The sequence below is a fragment of the Eurosta solidaginis genome, chromosome 4, assembly GCF_040869045.1.
Source record: "Eurosta solidaginis isolate ZX-2024a chromosome 4, ASM4086904v1, whole genome shotgun sequence".
Lineage (NCBI taxonomy): Eukaryota > Metazoa > Arthropoda > Insecta > Diptera > Tephritidae > Eurosta > Eurosta solidaginis.
In genome coordinates, this window is record NC_090322.1 from 59,435,704 (window position 1) to 59,459,420 (window position 23,717).

At 34.0% G+C, this 23,717-nt stretch overlaps 2 protein-coding genes across 2 annotated transcripts in view; both read left to right on the top strand.

Moving 5' to 3' along the window:
* Positions 1–23,717, top strand: part of LOC137249852 (uncharacterized) — a 352,644-nt gene that overhangs the window by 108,055 nt on the left and 220,872 nt on the right. The window lies entirely within an intron of this gene.
* The window catches only part of LOC137249850 (uncharacterized), a 72,452-nt gene that overhangs the window by 47,700 nt on the left and 1,035 nt on the right, over positions 1–23,717 (top strand). The window contains exon 4 of the mRNA XM_067781831.1: positions 22,811–23,651. Coding sequence (XP_067637932.1) covers positions 22,811–23,651 — 841 coding nt within the window. The remainder of the gene's footprint in view (positions 1–22,810; positions 23,652–23,717) is intronic.

A 23,717-nucleotide genomic window follows, 5' to 3' on the forward strand; every position in this document is an offset into this window, starting at 1 on the left:
TTAACGCAGTAAATTCAGTTTCGGTTGTTCTCATAAAAGTTGTATGTGCATGAAACATTTTTGACAGAAAACTGAAGCAGTGCGTTTTTATTACGTTGGGGTGCTACGGGTTACAGATATAAGCGTCTACTTATTAATATCAGGGATCCATTTTAATAGTTTCTTTTTTTCCAGTCGAAAAAATTTCGTCTAGGTGAAAGTTTATGGGATCCCGGGAATTCCCATAGCATTTTCATGACTTTTAGATGTTCGAAAATAACATATAAAACGAACATTTATTTTTAAGGCCGCTAATCCAACTGCTCATGGCTTATTTCAAGAGAAAATTTCTCTAGAATGTTATTTAAATGTTGTTCCGAAGCTGCTTTTCTGAACATACACTCTTAGATATATGGCTCATAATATTTGTTTTTGTAGTTGTAACCGCAAAAGCACACATCAAAGGTTTAGGGGATATGAGTCCAGAAATCTCCAGTACTAGGACATTCTGGTTCTATCCCGACTTCCTCGGGAACGACTTTTTGAACCTTCGAGTCTGTGGATTTTAGTTGCCTCTTACAACAGGCGCGCATACCGCTAGAACGTTCTAAGCAGTGCACGAAACTATACTGGACGTTACTATTTTGTTACTTCAGTATATTTGTGAAGAGGGAAACAACGTCGAAAGATATTAAAATTTCATCGTCTGCAATCGTGATATCTTTTAAGTTGCGCTTTAGTTGTAAGGAATTTTTCACATTAAGACTGCCCGAAATTATATGTTTGAGGGTTTTTCCTAAATATTTTGAAAGTTCTAAACATGCACACTCACTGATGATGATATCGATCTAAGTGGAGCGTTTTCTTTATGAATTTTTGGTAAGCCATACAGTCTTGGGGCTGTAGCTGTAGTGCAAGTTGTTTTCTTAAGTAAATACTGATATTCCCCTGTTTATATATGTCGTTTACAATGTTGTTGTTTTTCCGTAATAATTGGTGTGTTGGATCCGTTCTCATTGTTTTGTATGTTTGTCTATCGTGCAATAATTGCTCTATTTTGTTTTTGTAGTCCACATGGTACATCATAACTGTTTTATTTCCTTTATCTGAGTTTGTTATAATCGCTACATCTTTGTACTTTTTAACAAAATGCTTAGTGTCTTCGTAGACTTCTAGTATGAGTTTTTCTTTTTGATTATTTCTTAACTTGTTCTTAAATGTATTTATTTTCGTTGCCACATTACATCTTAGTGTATATTTTTCTTTGTCATCTCCTATTGCTTGAATACCTTGCTCCAGATCTGCAATCACGTGAATGGGAGAAAATGATTTCCTCGATACTGGGAGCGCAAACTTTTTTCCCAATGACAGTAACCAACGGTTTTCCGGGGGGACATTTATATCAGTGTTATTCACAAACCAGTCCCCGTGGTATCTTAGTCCAAATGTGTCAAAGCTTTTCGTTACGTGTGCTCGTATTTTAGAGTTCAGGTGTTGTTCTGTAGCAGTGTTTATTCTCTTTGTAAATTGTGTTTGATTTTCCAAAACTATAAACAGTAAATCAAGCTTATGAATAAGCAACTCGTGGTTGACGGTATCAAATGCTTTGCTGAAGTCGGTGTAGATGACATCCGTTTGCTTGTTCGCTAAAAATCCTTCCATAACTATAGAGGTGAATACAAGCAAATTTGTAGTGGTTGACCTTTGACGAATAAAACCGTGTTGGCATGGAGATAAAAGACTAGAACACTGATATTGCAGTTGATTGGTGACAATCTGTTCAAAGACTTTAGGAATGACAGAAAGTTTAGCAATACCCCTGTAGTTTTCAACTTTTGACCTACTACCTTTTTTATGCAGGGGTATAATAAAAGACTGTTTCCAAAGTGCCGGGAATGACGCAGATCCCAGCGATAGCTCAAATAATTTTAAAGTTTCCGCTTTGAATTTACGAAACTGTAAAACTTTTTTGGATTTCTAAAAAATTGGGCTTTACAACAGCTCAAGTAATTTTTATAACAAAGCTGATTAAGACGGTGAAATTTAGAACGAGCTATTAGATATTTAGAGAGGTCTGCAGATGCTCCAGATTTCTTGAACCTCTTATAAAGCCTAGATTTGATGTTATTAAGTCTGATAAGTTGCCTTGAAAACCAAGGGGGCTTATTCGAACATAGGGTATAGCGAGTAGGAATGCAGGTATCAAAGAAGCTATCAAGCGTACTGTAAAATATAGAGATAGCCGAATCGACATCAGTGCAAGCATAGAGATCCGACCAATCATGGGAAGCCAACAGATCATTGAGCATAATGAAATTCGCTTTGTAGAAGCATCTAGATCGGGGACGAGACTGTACTTGAATCCTACGGGGTAGGCTGATATCAAGTGATATCTCTAGCGTAGGGTGAAGAGGGTCTTCTGGAAGGGATAAAGGTGGTATTTGCGTAAGGGCAGTACCCACCGAGCCATCCACAAATACTAAATCCAGCATTTTATTTCCACTATTTGGAACATTGCTAATCTGTAAAAGAGATGAGTCTAACAAGCAATTGAGAAACTCATGTTGAGCAGTGGGAGTTAAAAAGTTTGAATCACTTATATTAACCCCACTAACTGTTGGCAAGTTAAAGTCACCAACAACAACAAGTCGATCGTTATCTCCCAACTGCGAATGCAAATCACAGATGGCCGATCTATGACTAGCATAAACATCCATATCCGAACGAGGTGGTATATACGAACAGCAAACAATTACGCTATAGCTACCGAATGAAAGCCTAACTGCTATGAATTCGATATGAGAGATATTGTCCAGCGAAATCAACTCAGACGATAGGTTAGATTCAACAGCAATAAGGACACCTCCCGCTCTAGAGATCCGATCCCGCCGATAAACAGCATATTTATTTAAAAAACCTCAGAATTGTAATTATCAGGCTTTAGCCAGGTCTCCGTAAAAGCTACAACTTGTGCAGAAAAGTTGAAAGAATTAAGGAAGAATGGAAGAAGTTTTGATCGTAAACCACGAACATTTTGATAATTAATGAGAAGACGGGACAGATCAGCAATTACCTTTGTGTTGTTATTACTGTGTTCGTCATACCGTTTTTTGGCTATAATAAAACAGGTTCGGCCCTCGCCTTTCTCGTGAACAAGTGAACCACAGTATGCTTGGGCCAAAAAGAGGAATCAAGTACCTTATCGAAATATTCATCTGAAAGGGATATTTTAAATGAGATGTCTCTCTCATATTTAAAGTTAAATTTATACACATTTATGTTACTAGTGGGTGCAACACCAAGTTTAGAGCAAACGTAATGAGCAATGTCATTTTCGGTAAGCGAGGCGTGTAATCGGGACACAAATACAGCCCTACGAGGTGGCACGGCAGTCACCTGCAAAGGAGTAGCGGATAGCGCACCAGAGAGCTGGGAAGGTGCGGCCGTTATAGCGTTGGTTATCGAGCCCGTACTATTTTTTTCAGGTACACTTGTATCGCTAGCAACAACCCCAGTATCGGTAACTGTTATTGTTGGAGCTAAAAGTACCGGTGGAGGTGTAGGATGAATTGGGGAGTCCAGCGAAATCAACATTGGTGACGTAGAACAAACAGCCGCAAAAGTACCACTATTAGTTCGTGCATCGTTTAATTTGCCATAGATCGTCTCACTGGAAGTCTCGACACAACCTTGTGTAGATTCTTGTGGAGATTCCTGAGCTGCATTGTTCATAACGTCTTTGGTTAGCCTGTTCGTATTAGTCAACGCGGTTGAAGGGACATTCGTAGGAGGACAGCTTTGCCCCTGACTCGAAGACAAGTTGGAGTCATTGTTGGGCATACATTTCTTTCGTTTTGGGGATTCAGATATCACTTTAAATTTTTTAAAGTGAGCCTCCATCGTTTTGAATCTTTCGTTAAGGTCACGAAACCCAATAAAAATGTTGTTGAACTCTTTCTGAGTTTGCCTCATAAAAGCTCGCATGTCATTTTCTACGGAACGACAATCATGACATGTCCAGTTCAGTCCAATTTTGCTGGATATTAGGTCAACCACCCGACCACCTATGTGAGAGAAACCGGCACAGATAACATGAGCCATATTATCACAGAGCCAACAACAGACATAAGTATCACCACGGGAAATTTTCTTTTGATTGGTGCACTTCTTGACACAGCAATCCAACATAATTGCAAAGTTAAACAAACCCAAAAGAAAAATAGGCAAAAGAAACTATAAGTATAAGATAAATTGAACAGCTGTTTAAAAGTTATGGGCAAGAGTTATTTTGGAGCACTGGATGCAAATCGCAAGACAGCGTATAGCTAGCAGCGAACACAACACAAAGCAAAAAGGGCACACAATGACTTGCTAATATCAGCTACCAACAAAAAGGTATACAGTTATCACAAATTTTCGTGAAAATCTATGATATATGAACACACAGACTGAATGTTTAAATTGCACAAAAAGCCACTATGTATATTGCACTGTGTAAAGATTTAATACGAAATTAAACTTATATACTGTTTTCTATTATATGAATAAATATTTATAAAAGACAAAACTTGTTTACAAAGTAAAAAGAATAACAATTCGAAGAGCGATCAAAAACACGTCCACGCACGGAAAGGTTACCAGAGACCTTCTAGGCCAAAACCGCCCTCCCACCCCCTAGATCCATGAGGAGTTCGGGGTCGCCAGAGCCTCGGCTGTTAATAAAACAGGATTCGCCACGGATAGGTGAGGTTGACAATTGGGTTTGGAGAAGCTATGTATTGCGTTGGCAACCTGAAAAGGCTGCGCTACACAAACCCCTAGAATCCGGTATTTTAGTCGCCTGTAACCCCCTAACCCGCTGGTGAAAGCGTTCCCGAGATGGTCGGGCTTGTACCTTAATAGTGCTTGATACCGGAACGTACCGGATCGATATCCGGCAAAATACCATCAACAGTTATAACGCTTCCCAAAACCTTCGGGGATTGTCTTTATCGCTACAATAACAACAAGAAAACATTGATTAATTGGCAAAGTAACGTGTTGGTGGCTTTTATTACATTTATCCCCTTTGCTCTGGGAGTTAAGTACGTATGAGTTGTTGTTGTTGGTATAAAGCTAGGCTCCGAAAATATACTTAACATGTTAAGTGAAATCATTTTTGAAGTTTACCGGATAAACAGGTTTATTGAGATAACACGAGCAAAAAATAAATAGAGTAGTATGTACAATTGAGTAGACCCATAAAGCGCTTTGGAATATGATTTTGAGGTTATGAAATTTATGTCTTATGTTTTGTCGGATTCAAAGAGAGACGAGGGTTCAGAAGTGGTAAGAAAGGAACTAGACGAATGCCAACCATGGCTTAGAAGGTTTCGTGTGGTCATACCAAATCGTTTCCGAGATGGTCGGGCTTGTACCTTAGTTGTGCTTGTTACCAGAACGTACCGGATCTGCATCCGGGAAAGGGCCATCAGCATCCATAACACTTCCCAGGGCCTTCGGGGAGTGTCCCTATTGCTACAACAACAACATTTTTCTTGTTCACAGAAACTAAATACCGGAGCTGTTAAGATTTGCAATCAATTTGATTTACAATCAACAATTGCCCTGCTTGTTTGGTTCTTATCTTCTTCTTCTTCTTGTAGGGATAAAGACAATCTCCGAAGATTCGGGAATCTTATAAAACTTTGTATTTCATCATCATGTTGTTGCTGTAGAGATGAGCCAGCCATATAGTTGAATCATGAGTGAGGTGAACAATTGGGTTGGGGAAGCCCTTGAATCCCATTTGTCTGTAAATTTGTCAAATTTGATCGCTTTTTTCTGATTTATGCGCGTGGTAAGAACGTTTCTTTTTATTTAACGCATTCCTCTTGAATAAAACGAAATAATATGTACGATTGGATTTGCATTAAGAAAATTAGTAATCCAACATTACCTTTTATATAGCAGTAGCTAAAGCTGCATATTTCTATTTGCGAAAAAGAGAACAAAATTGATTAAAAGGGTTAAGTTTAAAATATCGATTTGTAACAGTTAGTATTTTGCTACAAAACTATTATTCTTTACAATTGCGGTGCAGCGACGAGGCATTGAGTAGACAAAACGCTGAAATCGCTTCTATGGGATGGCTCTTCTAGACAACAACCCAAAGCTTCTCGTTATTGGTGGGTTTCGCACCAAATATGTTGCATACGGTTGAAGTTGGGAACTTTGCAGGCCCGCTATAACCTCAACCCTATTAATTACTTAGCCTGTCTACTTGTGTGTTTTGGGTCGTTGTACTGCTGGAAAGCCCATCTTAGTGGCATTTCATCGCTGCCATATGGCATCATAGTATTTTCCCCAAATTTCTATAAATAGGGCCTACTCCATAATATAAATAAAACAAAAATAATAGCAAATATATAAAAAACCACCATACCATTTTTGATGCGCCTTTTAACAACTTATTTCGGTTGACATGCAATTACAGGCGACGCCGAACATATTGTCAAGAGCCTGGTCATAATTATTACGTTATTTCCTTGCAGGCCATTCCATATGATTTTTGTTGAAAGTTTTTCTCTATGTTGGTTGTTAATACCGGCTTCTCCCTTGGACTTCGGCATATGAGCTTGTCTTGAGAAGTCTTTTTATCATCATTTTTGCCGAGCACGAGAGAAACCTTTGGATCTCCGACCGAAGGCACGGTTGGTGTCCGCCGTTATTTTCAAGCTACTATATTTTCCGAACATTCTATTTTCATTAAAAATGTGCTCACTTACTAGATCATTTTAATTAAACTACTGCTATTTTTATGTTAGCAGCTTTACCACCCATATTCATAAAAAAAGGTTAATAAAGATTTTCAAAATTACATTTTCATACAAATTACCATTTATAAGGTCTTAATAAAGGTATTTTACTTTTTATTAATTTGGAGCCAACCTTATAAAAATGCACGAAATGAAATATTGCTTTTAACGCAGTAAATTCAGTTTCGGTTGTTCTCATAAAAGTTGTATGTGCATGAAACATTTTTGACAGAAAACTGAAGCAGTGCGTTTTTATTACGTTGGGGTGCTACGGGTTACAGATATAAGCGTCTACTTATTAATATCAGGGATCCATTTTAATAGTTTCTTTTTTTCCAGTCGAAAAAATTTCGTCCTAGGTGAAAGTTTATGGGATCCCGGGAATTCCCATAGCATTTTCATGACTTTTAGATGTTCGAAAATAACATATAAAACCGAACATTTATTTTTAAGGCCGCTAATCCAACTGCTCATGGCTTATTTCAAGAGAAAATTTCTCTAGAATGTTATTTAAATGTTGTTCCGAAGCTGCTTTTCTGAACATACACTCTTAGATATATGGCTCATAATATTTGTTTTTGTAGTTGTAACCGCAAAAGCACACATCAAAGGTTTAGGGGATATGAGTCCAGAAATCTCCAGTACTAGGACATTCTGGTTCTATCCCGACTTCCTCGGGAACGACTTTTTGAACCTTCGAGTCTGTGGATTTTAGTTGCCTCTTACAACAGGCGCGCATACCGCTAGAACGTTCTAAGCAGTGCACGAAACTATACTGGACGTTACTATTTTGTTACTTCAGTATATTTGTGAAGAGGGAAACAACGTCGAAAGATATTAAAATTTCATCGTCTGCAATCGTGATATCTTTTAAGTTGCGCTTTAGTTGTAAGGAATTTTTCACATTAAGACTGCCCGAAATTATATGTTTGAGGGTTTTTCCTAAATATTTTGAAAGTTCTAAACATGCACACTCACTGATGATGATATCGATCTAAGTGGAGCGTTTTCTTTATGAATTTTTGGTAAGCCATACAGTCTTGGGGCTGTAGCTGTAGTGCAAGTTGTTTTCTTAAGTAAATACTGATATTCCCCTGTTTATATATGTCGTTTACAATGTTGTTGTTTTTCCGTAATAATTGGTGTGTTGGATCCGTTCTCATTGTTTTGTATGTTTGTCTATCGTGCAATAATTGCTCTATTTTGTTTTTGTAGTCCACATGGTACATCATAACTGTTTTATTTCCTTTATCTGAGTTTGTTATAATCGCTACATCTTTGTACTTTTTAACAAAATGCTTAGTGTCTTCGTAGACTTCTAGTATGAGTTTTTCTTTTTGATTATTTCTTAACTTGTTCTTAAATGTATTTATTTTCGTTGCCACATTACATCTTAGTGTATATTTTTCTTTGTCATCTCCTATTGCTTGAATACCTTGCTCCAGATCTGCAATCACGTGAATGGGAGAAAATGATTTCCTCGATACTGGGAGCGCAAACTTTTTTCCCAATGACAGTAACCAACGGTTTTCCGGGGGGACATTTATATCAGTGTTATTCACAAACCAGTCCCCGTGGTATCTTAGTCCAAATGTGTCAAAGCTTTTCGTTACGTGTGCTCGTATTTTAGAGTTCAGGTGTTGTTCTGTAGCAGTGTTTATTCTCTTTGTAAATTGTGTTTGATTTTCCAAAACTAAGCTTAAGTCGCGTTCGTCTAATCTCTTTTTAAGGTCATCCCTAATGTGACTCAAAGTGTTATTTACTATTTTAATTTGTATATTCGCTTCTTTTATTTCGAGGTTGAGGACTCTTTGTATAAATTGTTTTTGTATCTTTTCCATTTCTTTCCTCGTTTTGTCCAGTTTGAATCCGTGAATAATGTTGTTTGTCTTACCCTTTAGATGTGATGGTGTTATCCCGTAGTCTTTGCATTGCAGTAGAAATTTTAGTCGTTGTTGTTGTTTTGTGAGTCTTTTGTTGTTTTTGCTGTATTGTTTGATGATGTAGGTGGTGTCGTCATCATACTTGTACCTAATGTGTTGAAAGAAATGTTTCATGTTGTTTTTTTGTTTTAAGGGTGCTTCGGTTTAGCTCTCCGATCAATGTGTATATTAATTTGGGCCAATTTTTAGTTAAGTTTGTGGTTATTGGAGCTTTCCGGCCGATAATTTTAAGACAAAACACAAGTTTTTCTTTTTCTCCTACGCGTTTCGATGGGTATTTTCCATCTTCCTCAGGGAGGCTGTATATTTTAACATAAAAATATAAACATAAAACAAAACAAACATTAACATATTTAACAGTGAAAACTTTACACAACTCTTTAACAGACTTTCCGCTTACATTCAATGTTAAATAACTTTATTAAAACATATAGACATTACTAAACATAAATAAACAACGGACAAGGCGACATCTGTTTCGATTATACCTTGTAAATCTCTTCAAAGCCTTTTCTCCCGGGAGTGGGAGCCGAACCCGCACTCCTACGATAGTTGAAATGGTTATAAACGCATTCAGCTACGTCATGCCTTAGTTGTTGTAAAGTTTTTCCCAATTGCCTTCTTTCGCATATATTATCTTTCACATATCACATAATTCGTATGTAGTTATGTATTAAAGTTATGCATGTTTGTAAGGCGGTTTTCGGAGAAACTTGGTATTGTGTTGTTGTTTTTGTTCTATTTATAGAACTACAACGAATTAACCAAATGTTGTCTACTTATATGAGTTTGCCGGGGATTGCCCGTATCCCACTCCCGGGAGAAAAGGCTTTGAAGAGATTTACAAGGTATAATCGAAACAGCTGTCGCCTTGTCCGTCCTGATGTCACGTTGTTTAAATTTTTCCCAAATTATTAAATAAATTATAAAATTAAAAATTGCTTGAAATAAATGTTTTCATACATTTAAAGCGATACGGGCAATCCCCGGCAAACTCATATAAATAAACAACACTTAACATTAATTCATTCATCTGCACTGAATCGTCCACTAGCTGATAATGCCGTCATGTAAGCGCGGTTGATGTTATTGACGTCTTCTTTATAAATCATAGCATTGTGGATTTTTTGTTGTATTCTCAATGCTTCCAGCGTCATTCGTGTTCTTTCTTTCCCCTCAATATCCAATATTCTCATGTTTTCGAAGTCCGCTGTGTGTACTGTGTTGGTTAAATGTTCGCATAGTGCTGTTGTTGTTTTCTTATTTTTCGCGTCAAGTCTGTGTTCATTTATTCGGACGCAGCGATCGCTTTGTTGTTCCAATGTACATATATTTGTTTGCAATTTTCTGCTGCGCTCCCATTACATTGAATTTGGTATACTACATTGTGTTGTTGTTCTTTGTCGATTTTGTCTTTTGTTTGTGTAAATATTGTACTTAAACTTTGATTTGGTTTATGTGCCAATTTTATTTTGTTATTGGTTGCGATGCTACCTATTGTTTTGATGTCCGTTAATCCTGGTATGTATGTCACGCCTGTGTATATTAGTTTTTCTTGTTCTTTTCTCTGTTCAGTATAGCTTGGCGTGCAGTTCGCTTTGTTTTTGGCTATTGTTATGCACGCGAAATAAATATTTAGATATATTTTTATATGTTTGTTTATTAAAACTATTCTTTTCAAGAATATTTCTTACAATGAAAATTTTTGATAGATAAAATGAAAATCTAAAATCATTTTTTCTATGAATATAAGAAAACATTTCTCATACAAAGTTATTTAAAGTTTATAGTAATAATTAACTTAAACATTACAATTAAAATTAATTATAATATAACTTCTCCCTCATTTAAATTAAAATACACCTGTATTTTATTAACTTTTAAATATGTTTATAGTACAACAATTAATAATAATAAATTTGAAATTCATAAATTTAAAAATTAATTAACCTTTATCTATTTCTTTGGTATTAAGAATGCCTTCAAATTTCAATTTCCTTTTTATATTCGAAGGGTGAATGTTATCTAATTTGTGAAATTTATATTTGGGTTCTTGTTTATGTCTAATTGATTTATAATTTTTAATAAATCCTTGTTTCCTACTTTCAACATAATTTTCTCTTTTTTTATTTATTTTTTCAATATAATTTTTTTTTGTTTTAAATATATTTTCATGTATCGTTATTTTATTACATTTTCCAATTTCAACATTTATTGGCTTTTCTTTTATTATAGAATGAAAACTATTGTTATAAAATTCAATTGATTTACTTATTTTATCTTTAATATTAAGAGCATTATGTTCAATGGACATCATTCTTATTTTCTCCGAAATCGTATTATGTAACCTCTCTATATCGGCATTACCTGTATGGTTATTTGATGTAACTAAATGTAACTCAATATTTTCATTCATCAACTAATTTTTTATATTTATACTTTTGAATTCATTATCACAAATTAATTTCTGAAAATGTCCACGTTGAGATTTAGAAAGTCTTAATTTTTCAATTATAGTTTGATTATTCCTATCTTCTAAATAATAAGCTGTTGCAAATTTAGAAAATCTATCAATAAAAGTTAAAAAATTTGATTTAGAATTTGTATAAATATCCATATGTACAAATTGTTTAATATCAGTTGGTGTTTCCGTTAATTTAAATTTGTTCTTAATTGGATTTCGATCGTATTTCGTCCTACTACAAAGAGAACAGTTATTAATATATTTATGGACTAAAACTTTCAAATTCGGTATATAAATTAGTCTTTTAAGTCCCTCATAATTTTCAACTACTCCTGTATGTCCTGTCTCATTTTTATGATAATTATGTATATATTTGTAAGCACCCTTTTCTGTTTTGCATGATATGAACATCGGAAAAATTTTATATTTTTATTATGTTTGTACATTTCAATAATCTTATTTTTCAAAACATTATATTTACTATTATCTAATTCACAAAATATTCCAATTTTACCTTTATCAATATTTCTTCGTAATATATTTTCAAAATTATTTTCTAAGTCCAAAGAATTTAGAAAAATCTTTGTTTTATTATGTTTAATTTCTTTTTCTTTTCGTTTATCATCTGTCAATATTATTTGTACTTGAAATCTATTTACTACAGTATCTAATATTTTTATAAAAATGTTACTATTATCTTGTTTAGAATTAATTGTTTCTAAATCGTCATTTACATTATTAAATAATGACTCTCTAGAAATCGATAACACATTGATTTCATTTGTATTTGCATCTATTCTACTAAGAAAATCAGCTACTTGATTTTCTTTACCTTGAATATAATTAAGTGTTATATTAAATTCACTTAACTTTATTAGCCATCTAAAAAGTCTTGGATTCATAGCTTTGCCTTGATATTTTAAGAAAAGCCATCGTAAAGGTTGATGATCTGATAAAATTTCAAATTTTGTACTATAAAGATATGGTCTAAAATAAGTCGTTGCCCAAACAATTGCTAAAAGTTCTTTTTCTGTAACTGAATAATTTTTTTCATGATCATTTAATGTTCTACTGGCATAACATATAGGATGTTGATCTTGTTGTAAAACAGCACCTATTGCGTTAGCACTTGCATCAGTAATAAGTTGAAAAGGTTTTTTAAAATTTGGATACTTAAGTACTGGTTCTTCCGTTAGTAATTTTTTCAACTTTTCAAAAGCATTAATATAATTCGAATCGTTCAAATCTAACTTCATGTCCTTTTTTAAATACTTTATTAGCGGATAAGCTACCTTTGAATAATCTTTAATAAATTTTCGATAATATCCTGTTATACTTAAAAATGATTTAATTTGTTTAACTGATTTCGGCAATTCAAGTTTTAAAATTTGATCTATTTTAGCGGGATTTGGCTTAACTCCTTCTGATGTTAAGACATGTCCTAAATACAATGTTTCTTTTGCAAAGAATTTAAATTTATTGATTTGAATTCGAAGATTTGCTTCCTTTAATTTTTGGAAAACCTTTTTTATATCATTTACATGCTCTAGGAAACTAGTTGAAAAAATGAGTATATCATCTAAATATACAACACAAATTTTATTTATCAAATCCTTCAGAACAAAATTAATAAGCCTTTGAAATGTTGCAGGAGCATTCTTTAAACCGAATGGCATACGGACAAATTCATAATGTCCATATGGAGTAGAAAAAGCTGTTTTTAATCGATCTTCTTTTTTAACTAAAATTTGGTGAAACCCTTTTGCTAAATCAATAGTTGTAAAATATTGTGAACGTCCTAATTTGTCTAAAAGATTTTCGATATTTGGGATTGGAAATTTATCATCTATTGTTATATTATTTAAAGCCCTATAATCTATAACAATTCGCCACTGTTGTTCCCCACTATTATCTATTTTTTTAGGTACAATCCATAAAGGACTATTGTAAGGAGAGTTACTCTCTTTTATTATTCCTTGACTCATCATCCAATCAATTTATTTGCAAATTTCCTTCTCATGTACTTGTGGATATCTGTATAATTTTGAATTTATAGGTTTATCTACTGTTGTTCGAATTTCATGTTCAATTAAATTTGTATTAGTTAAAGGTTGTCCTTCTATATAAATTAATTCTTTAAATAATGTCAAAATATTTTTTAAAGCTTTTTGTTCTTCATTATTTAAGTCTTTAAATATACAATAAAGAACTTTTTTATATACATTACAAACTTCTAATTGGTGAATTTCATTATACAAATATGGACAGGATTGTAAAAAATTTATTATGTTACCATTTATAATAACCGTCTCATTTTTCATATCTTTATTGCTTTCATTAGTTTTAAAATATTTTGTCCTATTATTGCATCAAATTTTTTTTCTTTAAAATCGGTTAATTTCCACGACATTGTTCCTTTTTCATTAAACTCTTTTGGTAACTCAGTAATAATTTCATATCTAATAATAGTTGAACTATTAATAGAAGAAAAACAAATACTTTTATTAAGTAGAACTCTCTTGTATTCAGGTAATCTTTCTTTATTTAAAAGTGATGTTGTTGAACCTGTATCTATTAATACTCTTAATTTATTATTGTTTATTGTTAATTCTATTATTGGTAATGATTTTCTGAGGCTGTTAGAAAAAAAATTTTCATCTGAATGTTTTGGTAATATTTGTTTTGAATGACTAATTTGCAGATGATCTATTTCCATATCGTTATTATTATCATTATTCAAATTAGTATTATTATATCTGTTTCTAAATTGGTTAGCATTTTGATATTTATTAAAATTAGAATTATTATTTGAATTATAATTAGGATAATTATTATTATGCAAATTATAATTGGAATTATTATTTCTAAAATTATTTCTATTATTATAATTTTGTCTATTTCTATTTTCTAAATAATTGGGAGGATTTTGTCTTAAATATCCCTGGAATGATTTATTCGAATTATTTACGTCACTTAAAGTTGCAGTTGGATAATGATTAGAATTATTAAAATTATAATTTGATCTTTTATTAAAGGATACGGGATTATTTTTAAATGTATAACTCATTTTATTTTCATAATTTCTAATTAAACCCTCGGTTTCAAGAAAGTTAAAGGCATCTCTTAAATTATCAAACTTATTGTTTATAATTATAGATGCTAAGCTTAAATCTATATTATTTAAAAATGTTTTTAATATAATTTTTTCTACGTTCTGAGGACTAAATTCAACCGGTTTTTTCTCGTCAAATTCGTATTTCTCATTAATTTTACACAAAATTCCACACATGTTATTAAAATAATTTTGTATTCCGCAATTTTTAATAGAAAATGCTTCTTGATAAAGAGTATGATAAGACTCTTTAATTCCGAAGTTTTTAATTAACACCTTTTTAGTGGCTTCCCAAATTGGGTTAGGCCCTAAAATCCTAATTATATTGAGAGCTAAGCCTTGAATTTTATTTAGAATTACTCTATAATAAATATAATCTTTCATTTGCTGTTCCGTATTACATATAGATAGCACTGATTCAACTTCCCTAATAAATGAAGTTAATGCATAATTACCGTCACCTCTGAATTCTTTAATGTGCTGGGCATCCTTGAGGATATCTTGAAAAGTTAATTGTAAGGCCATTTTTAAATTTTTGACTATGATTTGATTGTAGATCGATTTCTTTTGCAATGGCTTTTGTTTGATGGGTGTGGTATATTGAATTTCTTTTCTTTTCGGTTCTCCTAATCTGCGTTTAGGTTTTCAAATTATGCTATAAAATTTTCTTTTTGATTGTAGCTTTAAAATTTATAATCTGCTTTTAGGCGTTTTTATATCGCTTGTATCATCGTTTTTTAAAAAACGGCTTTTGTTCACCTTGAGTTTAGGTTGACCCGTAGACTGCGCCAAATAAATATTTAGATATATTTTTATATGTTTGTTTATTAAAACTATTCTTTTCAAGAATATTTCTTACAATGAAAATTTTTGATAGATAAAATGAAAATCTAAAATCATTTTTTCTATGAATATAAGAAAACATTTCTCATACAAAGTTATTTAAAGTTTATAGTAATAATTAACTTAAAAATTACAATTAAAATTAATCATAATATAACTCGCGTCTATTAGTTTATTAGGGTAGCCGTTCTTGTATAAAATATCTCGAATTTTTCCTGTTCACTAAGATGGAAAACTTTAGTTTTAAAGTTTATGGCCGTGTTCTTTTTTTGCATCCATGGGTGATTCGAATGATAGTTTAATAAATTATGCTGAAACCATTGTGAAATTAACTTAAGATCTCTTTGCATATGAGCCAAGAGGTCATCGAGGCTATCAGTAGCATACAAAAAGGTCCCGTCATCGGCATAGAATTGCGGAATTCCATTCAAGTCAAGTTTAAATATGTTGTTTATATATAATAAAAATAATGTGGCAGCTAACTTCGATCCTCGTGGAATGCCAGATTTAATTGAGCTTTTTGTATCTTTGATTTGGACAAATTGTTTTCTATTAGCTAAAACGCTTTCGAAGAGGTTAATAGCACTGCCATTAACTCCCAACTCCTTAAGCTTTTGGATCATAATATAGATATTTACTGAGTCAAACGCTTTGCTGAGATCTATTGAGAGCATTGCAACATATTTTTTCTTATCTAAGTTTTCGTATAAAAATTCTGTGCAATTGATACTGGCAGATAATGTGCTCAAGTTTTCGGTGAATCCAAACTGATTATCGCTTATTATACTGTTAATTTTAATAAAATGTTTGAGTCGGTTCAGCATAATGCTTTCAAAAACCTTATCGATTGCACTCAATTTTGTTATTGGCCTGTAGTTTGAGCAAACCTCCTTGCTTCCAGATTTGTGAATTGGAACTAAAGACCCGATTTTCAATTCATCTGGATACTGACCGCTCTCGAAGCACTGATTTATAAAATTCGACAAGGGACCAGATAACACGTCTTTATATTTCTGTAAAAAATTTTGTTGAAATTCCATCGGGCCCGTTGACCGACCTTGGGTTAAGGCTGCAAATTGCACGGCTTACTTCCCCGATATTGCAGTGACTCATATCAAAAGGATGAAGTATTTCAGCCTCGGGCTCTGGGGAGTACTCAAAGTTTTCCGGAGTGTTTGTAATGTTTATAAAATAGTTATTAAGAGTATCGGCTATTTCAGAATGTTTTGTTAAAACTTTATCATTGTATTCTATTTGTGAGATTTCCAGAGACGATGCATTCTTTTGCCCATATATAATCTGATTAAGAACTCTCCATGTTTAAGCACTAGATTCGATATTTTGTTCTATCTGGCTTCCATAAAACTCTTTTCTTGCTCTGTTTAATTTATTCCGCGTTAAAGTTTTCAAAGTTCTAAATTGAGTTTCGAAATACAAGTTATTCTGATACTTCTTCAATTTATAAAATTTATTTCGCTCTTTGATTAAAGATAAAATTTCGTTATTCATCCATGGTTTTTTAATGTTTTTATTTGATTTTTTGACGCATTTAGTCCAATTTTCAATACTTATACATAGCTGCCTATGAAAGTCTGAAAAGTTTGTCTGATTTAAAATGGTATTTAAATGGTTATTAATTTCAAACCGGTTGTAATCAAAGACTTTTATTTAATTTTTTTGCTGTTCAAAGTTTTGTATATTATTATTCACAGTTAGTGATAAAATTCTATGATCAGATAAAACATTGTCATCTAACGATAAAGTATAAGCGCATTCTACTAAATCTGTTAGAGCATGATCAATTATAGTTTTTGAGCCATTTCCTTTTCTAGTATACATCTCGTGATTCAAATTATTTAAGAAAAGAAATCCTTTACCAAATACGGCGGTCACATAATTAATGATGTCGTTATTTGATTTTAGTAGGTTTAGGTTAAAATCACCAACTATGATGGATCTCTTATATTTCAAAACATCATTCTCAAACTTTTCAACGAAAGAACCAATATCGGTAGCGCAGAATCTATAGATACATGATACATGCATATTTTCTTTGATAAATTTTACGGTCAAAAAGCTGCTTCATATTCAATTGCATATACTAATGAGGATGGAATAGTTTTATGTATGAAAATGGCGCATCCACCTGCTCTATTGGATGTTCGATTTGCAAAATAAGCATTATAATCTCTCAGATTAAAATACTTGTTTTCATTTTCATATATCCATATTTCATTTAGCGCTATTATATGAATAGTTTTACCCTCGATTAATTTTTGGTGAATCAACATATCTAACTCGTTTACGTTATTATTTCTAATGCTTTGTATATTTAAGTATAGTATATTAATATTGTTATTATTATTGCTGAATACCAATTTGTTAACGTCATACTTTACATTGACGTTTAAAGTTGCTTTATTTATTATACGTATAATGTCCATTTTTGAAATAAAGAATATACCAAATATAAAAAAAACTTAATTCTTTTATCCTATAGTAATTAGCTCAATTTTTTTATATCTTTCAATTCTTTATTTGTATGGCAGTAGTTTCACTCTCTTTCCGAACAAACACTTTCGCATCTTTTAGCCACACGTCTTTTACTCCTCCCTTGAAAAGTGCATGAAAAGAACATAAATGGCTACCCCGTGTATCAGCTGATTCTCACAATCGCGTTGTCAATAATTATAAAAATTCATTATTCAATTATTGCCTTCATTTCAATGGACTTCGATAAAAATTTGTGAAAAGTAAACTGTTACGATCAGCTGGTTTGGCAGTGTTACACTGCCACACCTTCATTTTATGCAGGGTAAAAGTGTTACGCTTTTGCGTTGCGAGCGGGTAACAATTTTCACAAAACAACGAAATACCCCGTAAAGACGTTGCCTGTTTTTTAGAATAGAACAAATTATATTTACTACCCTTGCGCAGCTACTTAAAGCGTAACACTTTTGCCAGAAAAGAAAACGCTGTTATTCACGCTCAATCTCCGCGAATACAGCGTCTTTCGCCTTTTCCTTTCGATATCCTCCCTTCCCGGATGGCAAATTAAGTGAAATTTTCTGGAGTATCCACTTATTGAAATGAATCCATTCGAGCTGGTACTAAAACGTGCTTGTCCTGGAGGGTGTCACTCACATGTATACGGCCAAGGCCTGATATTTCCATTGATCTCACCATAATCTTTGGTATTTTGATGGCTTTCACAGCAAAAGCTAGTCTAAAAAAGCAGCCATGTGTGAGATACAGAAATCTGGAAGTGTGAAGCTGTGGTGACTGCGAGAAGAGCTTCAGTGGAGGTACTCCGACATAGTCGCTTTAATTGCACACTGATGTTGATAGTGTATGTTTACCCATAGGCGCGCCTGCATGTAATCAACATACATATCTGCTTAGATATTGTAACGAATTTTGGGAAATTCCTGATATTTATGCACCTTCTGCTAACGTTCGAATCGCTGAACTGTCGAATAAATAACTCCAATATTCAGTATGACAAAAAAGTCGTTATTTAGTACCTCACAATTAAATCAAACTGATTCATTATTCCTCAGCTTACGCTGCTTTTATACCCTCTCTTGCCTCGTTCGCATATTACTCCAAGGGTCTATACTTTTCACGAACAACCTTCTTATTTATTTCTGCTGTATGTATCAGATATTCACGTGTTGTCTTCTAGTTATATATGTGTACATGTGTGAGTAATAAATTCTGCTCTTAGCTGCTATGCATGTGAAGTATTCTCTTTGCTGTTTACATGTATGTGTGGCTGCTTGCTTTATTGTTGTTGTGCATTTATTTAGTGGCAGATGAACCGAAATGCTAATATTCGCCACAATATTTATCCGATTTGTTTATTTTCTTGCCCTGATTTCAAGCTTCCATAATACGAGAAAACATGAAATAAAATGTGTTAATTTTCAGAAATAGACTTTGTCAGATGCTGAAGAAGCATTGCCACCGCAACAAAATTATATTTTTGAAATTTAACCATAAATATTTTATTCAACCATAAGTATTAGAAGGATACATACTTACAATGCTTTGAACTGAACTAAAATACTACATCAAAAAAGTAAAGCAATTTCCCTAAACTTCTTTAAGCAGATAAGTGCTTTTTAAACTCTGACCTCCTTATTGGAGAAACCACTGGTCTACCCAAAGATACCATTCGAGAACCCAATAGTGAAAAGTTCACTCGACACCACTTTATTGTACCGTATCTCTAAGACTCGCCGCAACATTGATGTGAAGAGAAGTTCGCTCGACGCCATTTTACTGTACTGGGGTTTATATGTAAGACTCGTCGCAACATTTATTTGTTTGTCTTGCTTGCTGCTCTATAAATGGCTTAAGATCTAATAGTGAAAAAGAAACTAATATGTGACCTGGAATCATGAAACGACTCTATTGTGCCAAAACAAGTTTTCGAGAAAAACGCATTTAAAGTTTTTGTTTAGCTTGACTCTGTGTAGCGGCCGGCCGTTGTGAACGAATTTTGTTATTAAAATTTAAGTATCTTCCCAATAAGCTACATGCTTAAAATTTGGAATATAGTTCAGAACCCGATGACAATGCAATAATAAGAAAAAAACTCCGATAGGTGGCACATGGATCGAAATATTTAAAAAAATCGTATATGTGGTCCGATTTGGCTTTAAATGCGATTTGTGAAAAAACTAAGGAAGAAGAAAACTGCGGTTCGTTCCATTGTAAGAGCATTAAATTTCCTATAAGAATTACTCAAAAAGTGAAGAACGGTATTTTCGCACAATAGGGTCGTTTCATGATTCCAGGTCACATATGTATGTCTGCGGTGAGGTTAAGTTAGGACCAACCGTTATTTTGAAAAGAATACCAACGATCAAGATACATATTTTCCGACTGATGCAGTTCTGTATGTTCTTGGATAGGTGTTGGATTCCATACAGGAATAGCTTGTTGAACGTCAACAAATATACAAAAAAAATCGAAAGAGAAAAAAAAAACAAGTAGAATTGGAAGCAAAAATATTGTTCTGGTATGTTTCCTTTTTATTAACACGCTTTTATTAGCTTGGCCTGTATCTATGTAACGGAATCTTTGAGCTTAATTTTCACCGGTTTCTAGAAGTGTGATCAATTTGAAACTTTGCTTACGTATCAAGGACCGATAACAATGCATTAATGTGATGGTGTGGTGACATAAGGTCAATTGGCCTTATTACCACTTTGAATGGCCATAAGTTTGATTGAAACTTTGCACACGTATTAAAGCTTGCTTACAATGCATTAATGTGATGGTGTGGTGACATAAGGTCAATTGGCCTTATTACTACTTTGAATGGTCATAAGTTTGATTGAAACATTGCACACGTATCAAGGCTCGCTGACAATGCATTAATGTGATGGTGTGGTGACATAAGGTCAACGGTCATAAGGTCAGTTGGCCTTATTACCACTTTGAATGGCCATATGTTTGATTGAAACTTTGCACACGTATCAAGGCTCGATGACAACGCATTAATGTGATGGTGTGGTGACATAAGGTCAATTGGCCTTTTTACCACTTTGAATGGCCATAAGTTTGATTGAAACTTTGCACACGTATCAAGGCTCGATGACAATGCCTTAATGTGATGGTGTGGTGACATAAGGTCAACGGCCATAAGGTCAATTGGCCTTATTACCACTTTGAATGGCCATAAGTTTGATTGAAACTTTGCACACGTATCAAGGCTCGATAACAATGCATTAATGTGATGGTGTGGTGACATAAGGTCAACGGCCATAAGGTCAATTGGCCTTATTACCAATTTGAATGGCCATAAGTTTGATTGAAACTTTGCACACGTATCAAGGCTCGATGACAATGCAATAATGTGATGGTGGGGTCACATAAGGTTAACGGACATAAGGTCAATTGAACTTATGACCACCCCAAATGGCCATAGATTTGAAACCTTGCACATAATGCGAAAAACGCATTCCTTTATTAATGATAGAAGTGGATGCATGGCACATCTACGAAAGAGCATACTGGAGCCCTTTTTAACACGCTTTTATTAGCTTGGCCTGTATCTATCTATGTATCCATATATGTATGTAACGGAATCTGGAGTGGAGCCGAGAGCGCCGGTAATGCAGAGCTCCGAACTCCGTTGCACCTTTTGAAGCATTTTAAGATAGGTACTTTTAGCTAGTGCAGGCCACCAGACCAAGGCACCATAAAGAAGAATCGAGCGCACAATGGCTGTGTAAATACAGTAGGTCACCTTAGGGGAGAATCCCCAGGAGGTGCCAATTGCCTTCTTGCAGGTGAACAGCTCTGCTGCTTCCTTCTTGGATCGATCCACTATATGGTCACTCCATAATAGCTTCCTATCCAGAATGACTCCCAAATACTTGACTTGATCCCTAAACGCTAAGAACGTACCCCCAATTCTTGGCGGTGTAAGATTTGGTACTTGTACCTCCCCGTGAAGAGAACAAGCTCGGTTTTATCCGGGTTGACTTCCAAACCTGGGGCGGGTTGTACTCCTGAAGCAGCTCCAGGATGTCAGCTGGGTCCGTTGGCGTCACTGGAACCCAGGCTCTAGCTCTTGGTCGTGAGGGGATATGACGCGCCTCCACTACCTATCAGCATGACGGCGGCCCTATAGAGGTTTACCGACCTGGCGTCGTCACAGGCAATTAGCTTGACATTGCCCTGGAACCACCCTGCATCGGTGTAAGATGGCGGTGGACCAGGGTTATCTTAACCTTAACGGCCACCGTCGTGAGCGCGGCCACGATCCACTTCCACTGTTATTTCGGGATCCTGCCATCTTCGCTGCTCTCGTCTATAATGCCAATGATCTGCCGACCCTTGGCAATTTCGGCGAAAGACCGCGTCCAGCCTCCCTGTGTCTTGGCCCTTTTCGGTGCCGTGCGGTTGGATTCATCCATGGACCGCTGGCGTTTCGAGGTTTCATCACTCTCGACTAAAACTTTTAAAATTACTTGAACTAAAAAATTAAAGATAAATAATAGTTTAAAAAAACTAAAAAATCACGCTTTTATAGCAAACCGAACTAAAAAATAGAAAATTTTTAATTAAAAAGAGTATATAACAGTAGTAGAAGGTCAAAAAATCTTTTATAGTTAATCACCTCAAAATAAAATTATAATAAAATTTAAGTTATTAACAGAATAATTTAATTCACAGTAAAAAGCGAGGGGTGCTTGATATTGAATGTTACAATCATTCTATTGGCAACTATCTGAGAGGAAAGATATGAAATATAGTCAAATGCACCCTACGCTTTTTACTCTGAATTAAATTATTCTGCTAATAAATATCTTAAATTTTATTATAATTTTATTTTGAGGTGATTGACTATAAACGATTGTTTGACCTTCTACTACTTCTATATAAACTGTTTTTAATTGAAAATTATTTTCTATTTTTTAGTTCGGTTTGCTATAAAAAGCGTGTTTTTTTAGTTTTTTTAAACTATTATTTATTTGAGCTATATTCCGCTATAATTTTCGTCATATGTGAATGTTATTATTATTATTATATTGCAAACTTATTTAGGGCTCCTGTAAAACTTATAATTGAAATCGCTCTAAGAATTTTTGGGGGGAAGATATATAGATACTGCATAAAAATTGTTACCAATTTGTAATAAAATTTTGTTTTGTAGTTGAGTGTGAAGCAGACGAATCGGGAGACGGATTCGATATAGGAAACATGTCACCGGACTGGGAACAAAGTAAATCCCCACCATCTACAAATAATGTTAAAGAAGAGCGCGAGTCAAATGTTGTATCAACCACAGCGAGTACAAATATATATGTGGCGGAGGAGCCGACTTACGAAGTGACCGAAAAACGACGTATTGCTGACAAACTTGATGAGTTTTTGGCTGAAAATTCTGCAGTTGATAAAACGGCTGATTCGGAAAATCGCTGTACTAAATGTCAACGAACATTTTCACGTCATTGTCATTTGCGACGTCATATGTTATCGCATGTCGAAGAGAAAGCATTTGCATGCAACTTCTGTGCGAAACGTTTCACTCGAAGTGATCATCTAAAGAAACATGTTATTAATTTACATCACGCAAAGGAATTCAAATGTGAACATTGCAATGCTGCATTTGCCCGTGAAGTTGATTTAACAAAGCATATAGAACACCGTCATGGTACCGATCCTCAATCACTTAAGGTACATGATTGTGAGTATTGCGCTAAAAAGTTCACTAGTCGTACGTATCTGCGTAAACATATCCTATTACATACCGACCGCATTTTTGCATGTAAATTATGCGACGACACATTCAAAGAACGAAAAGCACTACGTGAACATGAAAAGGGTCATCATAGCGAACGACGAAACTTCCTCTGTTCGATATGTGGAGAAAGTTTTGTGCGTAACGATTATTTGCGTATACATATGCGCCGTCACAATGGTGAAAAACCATATAAATGTCAATTCTGTGGAAAAGGGTTTCCGCGCGCTACGGATGTCAAAATACATGAAAGGTAGCTAAATATAAAAACTAGTATACACCAAAACATAAACTTAATGGATGTTTTATGGTTTCTTTC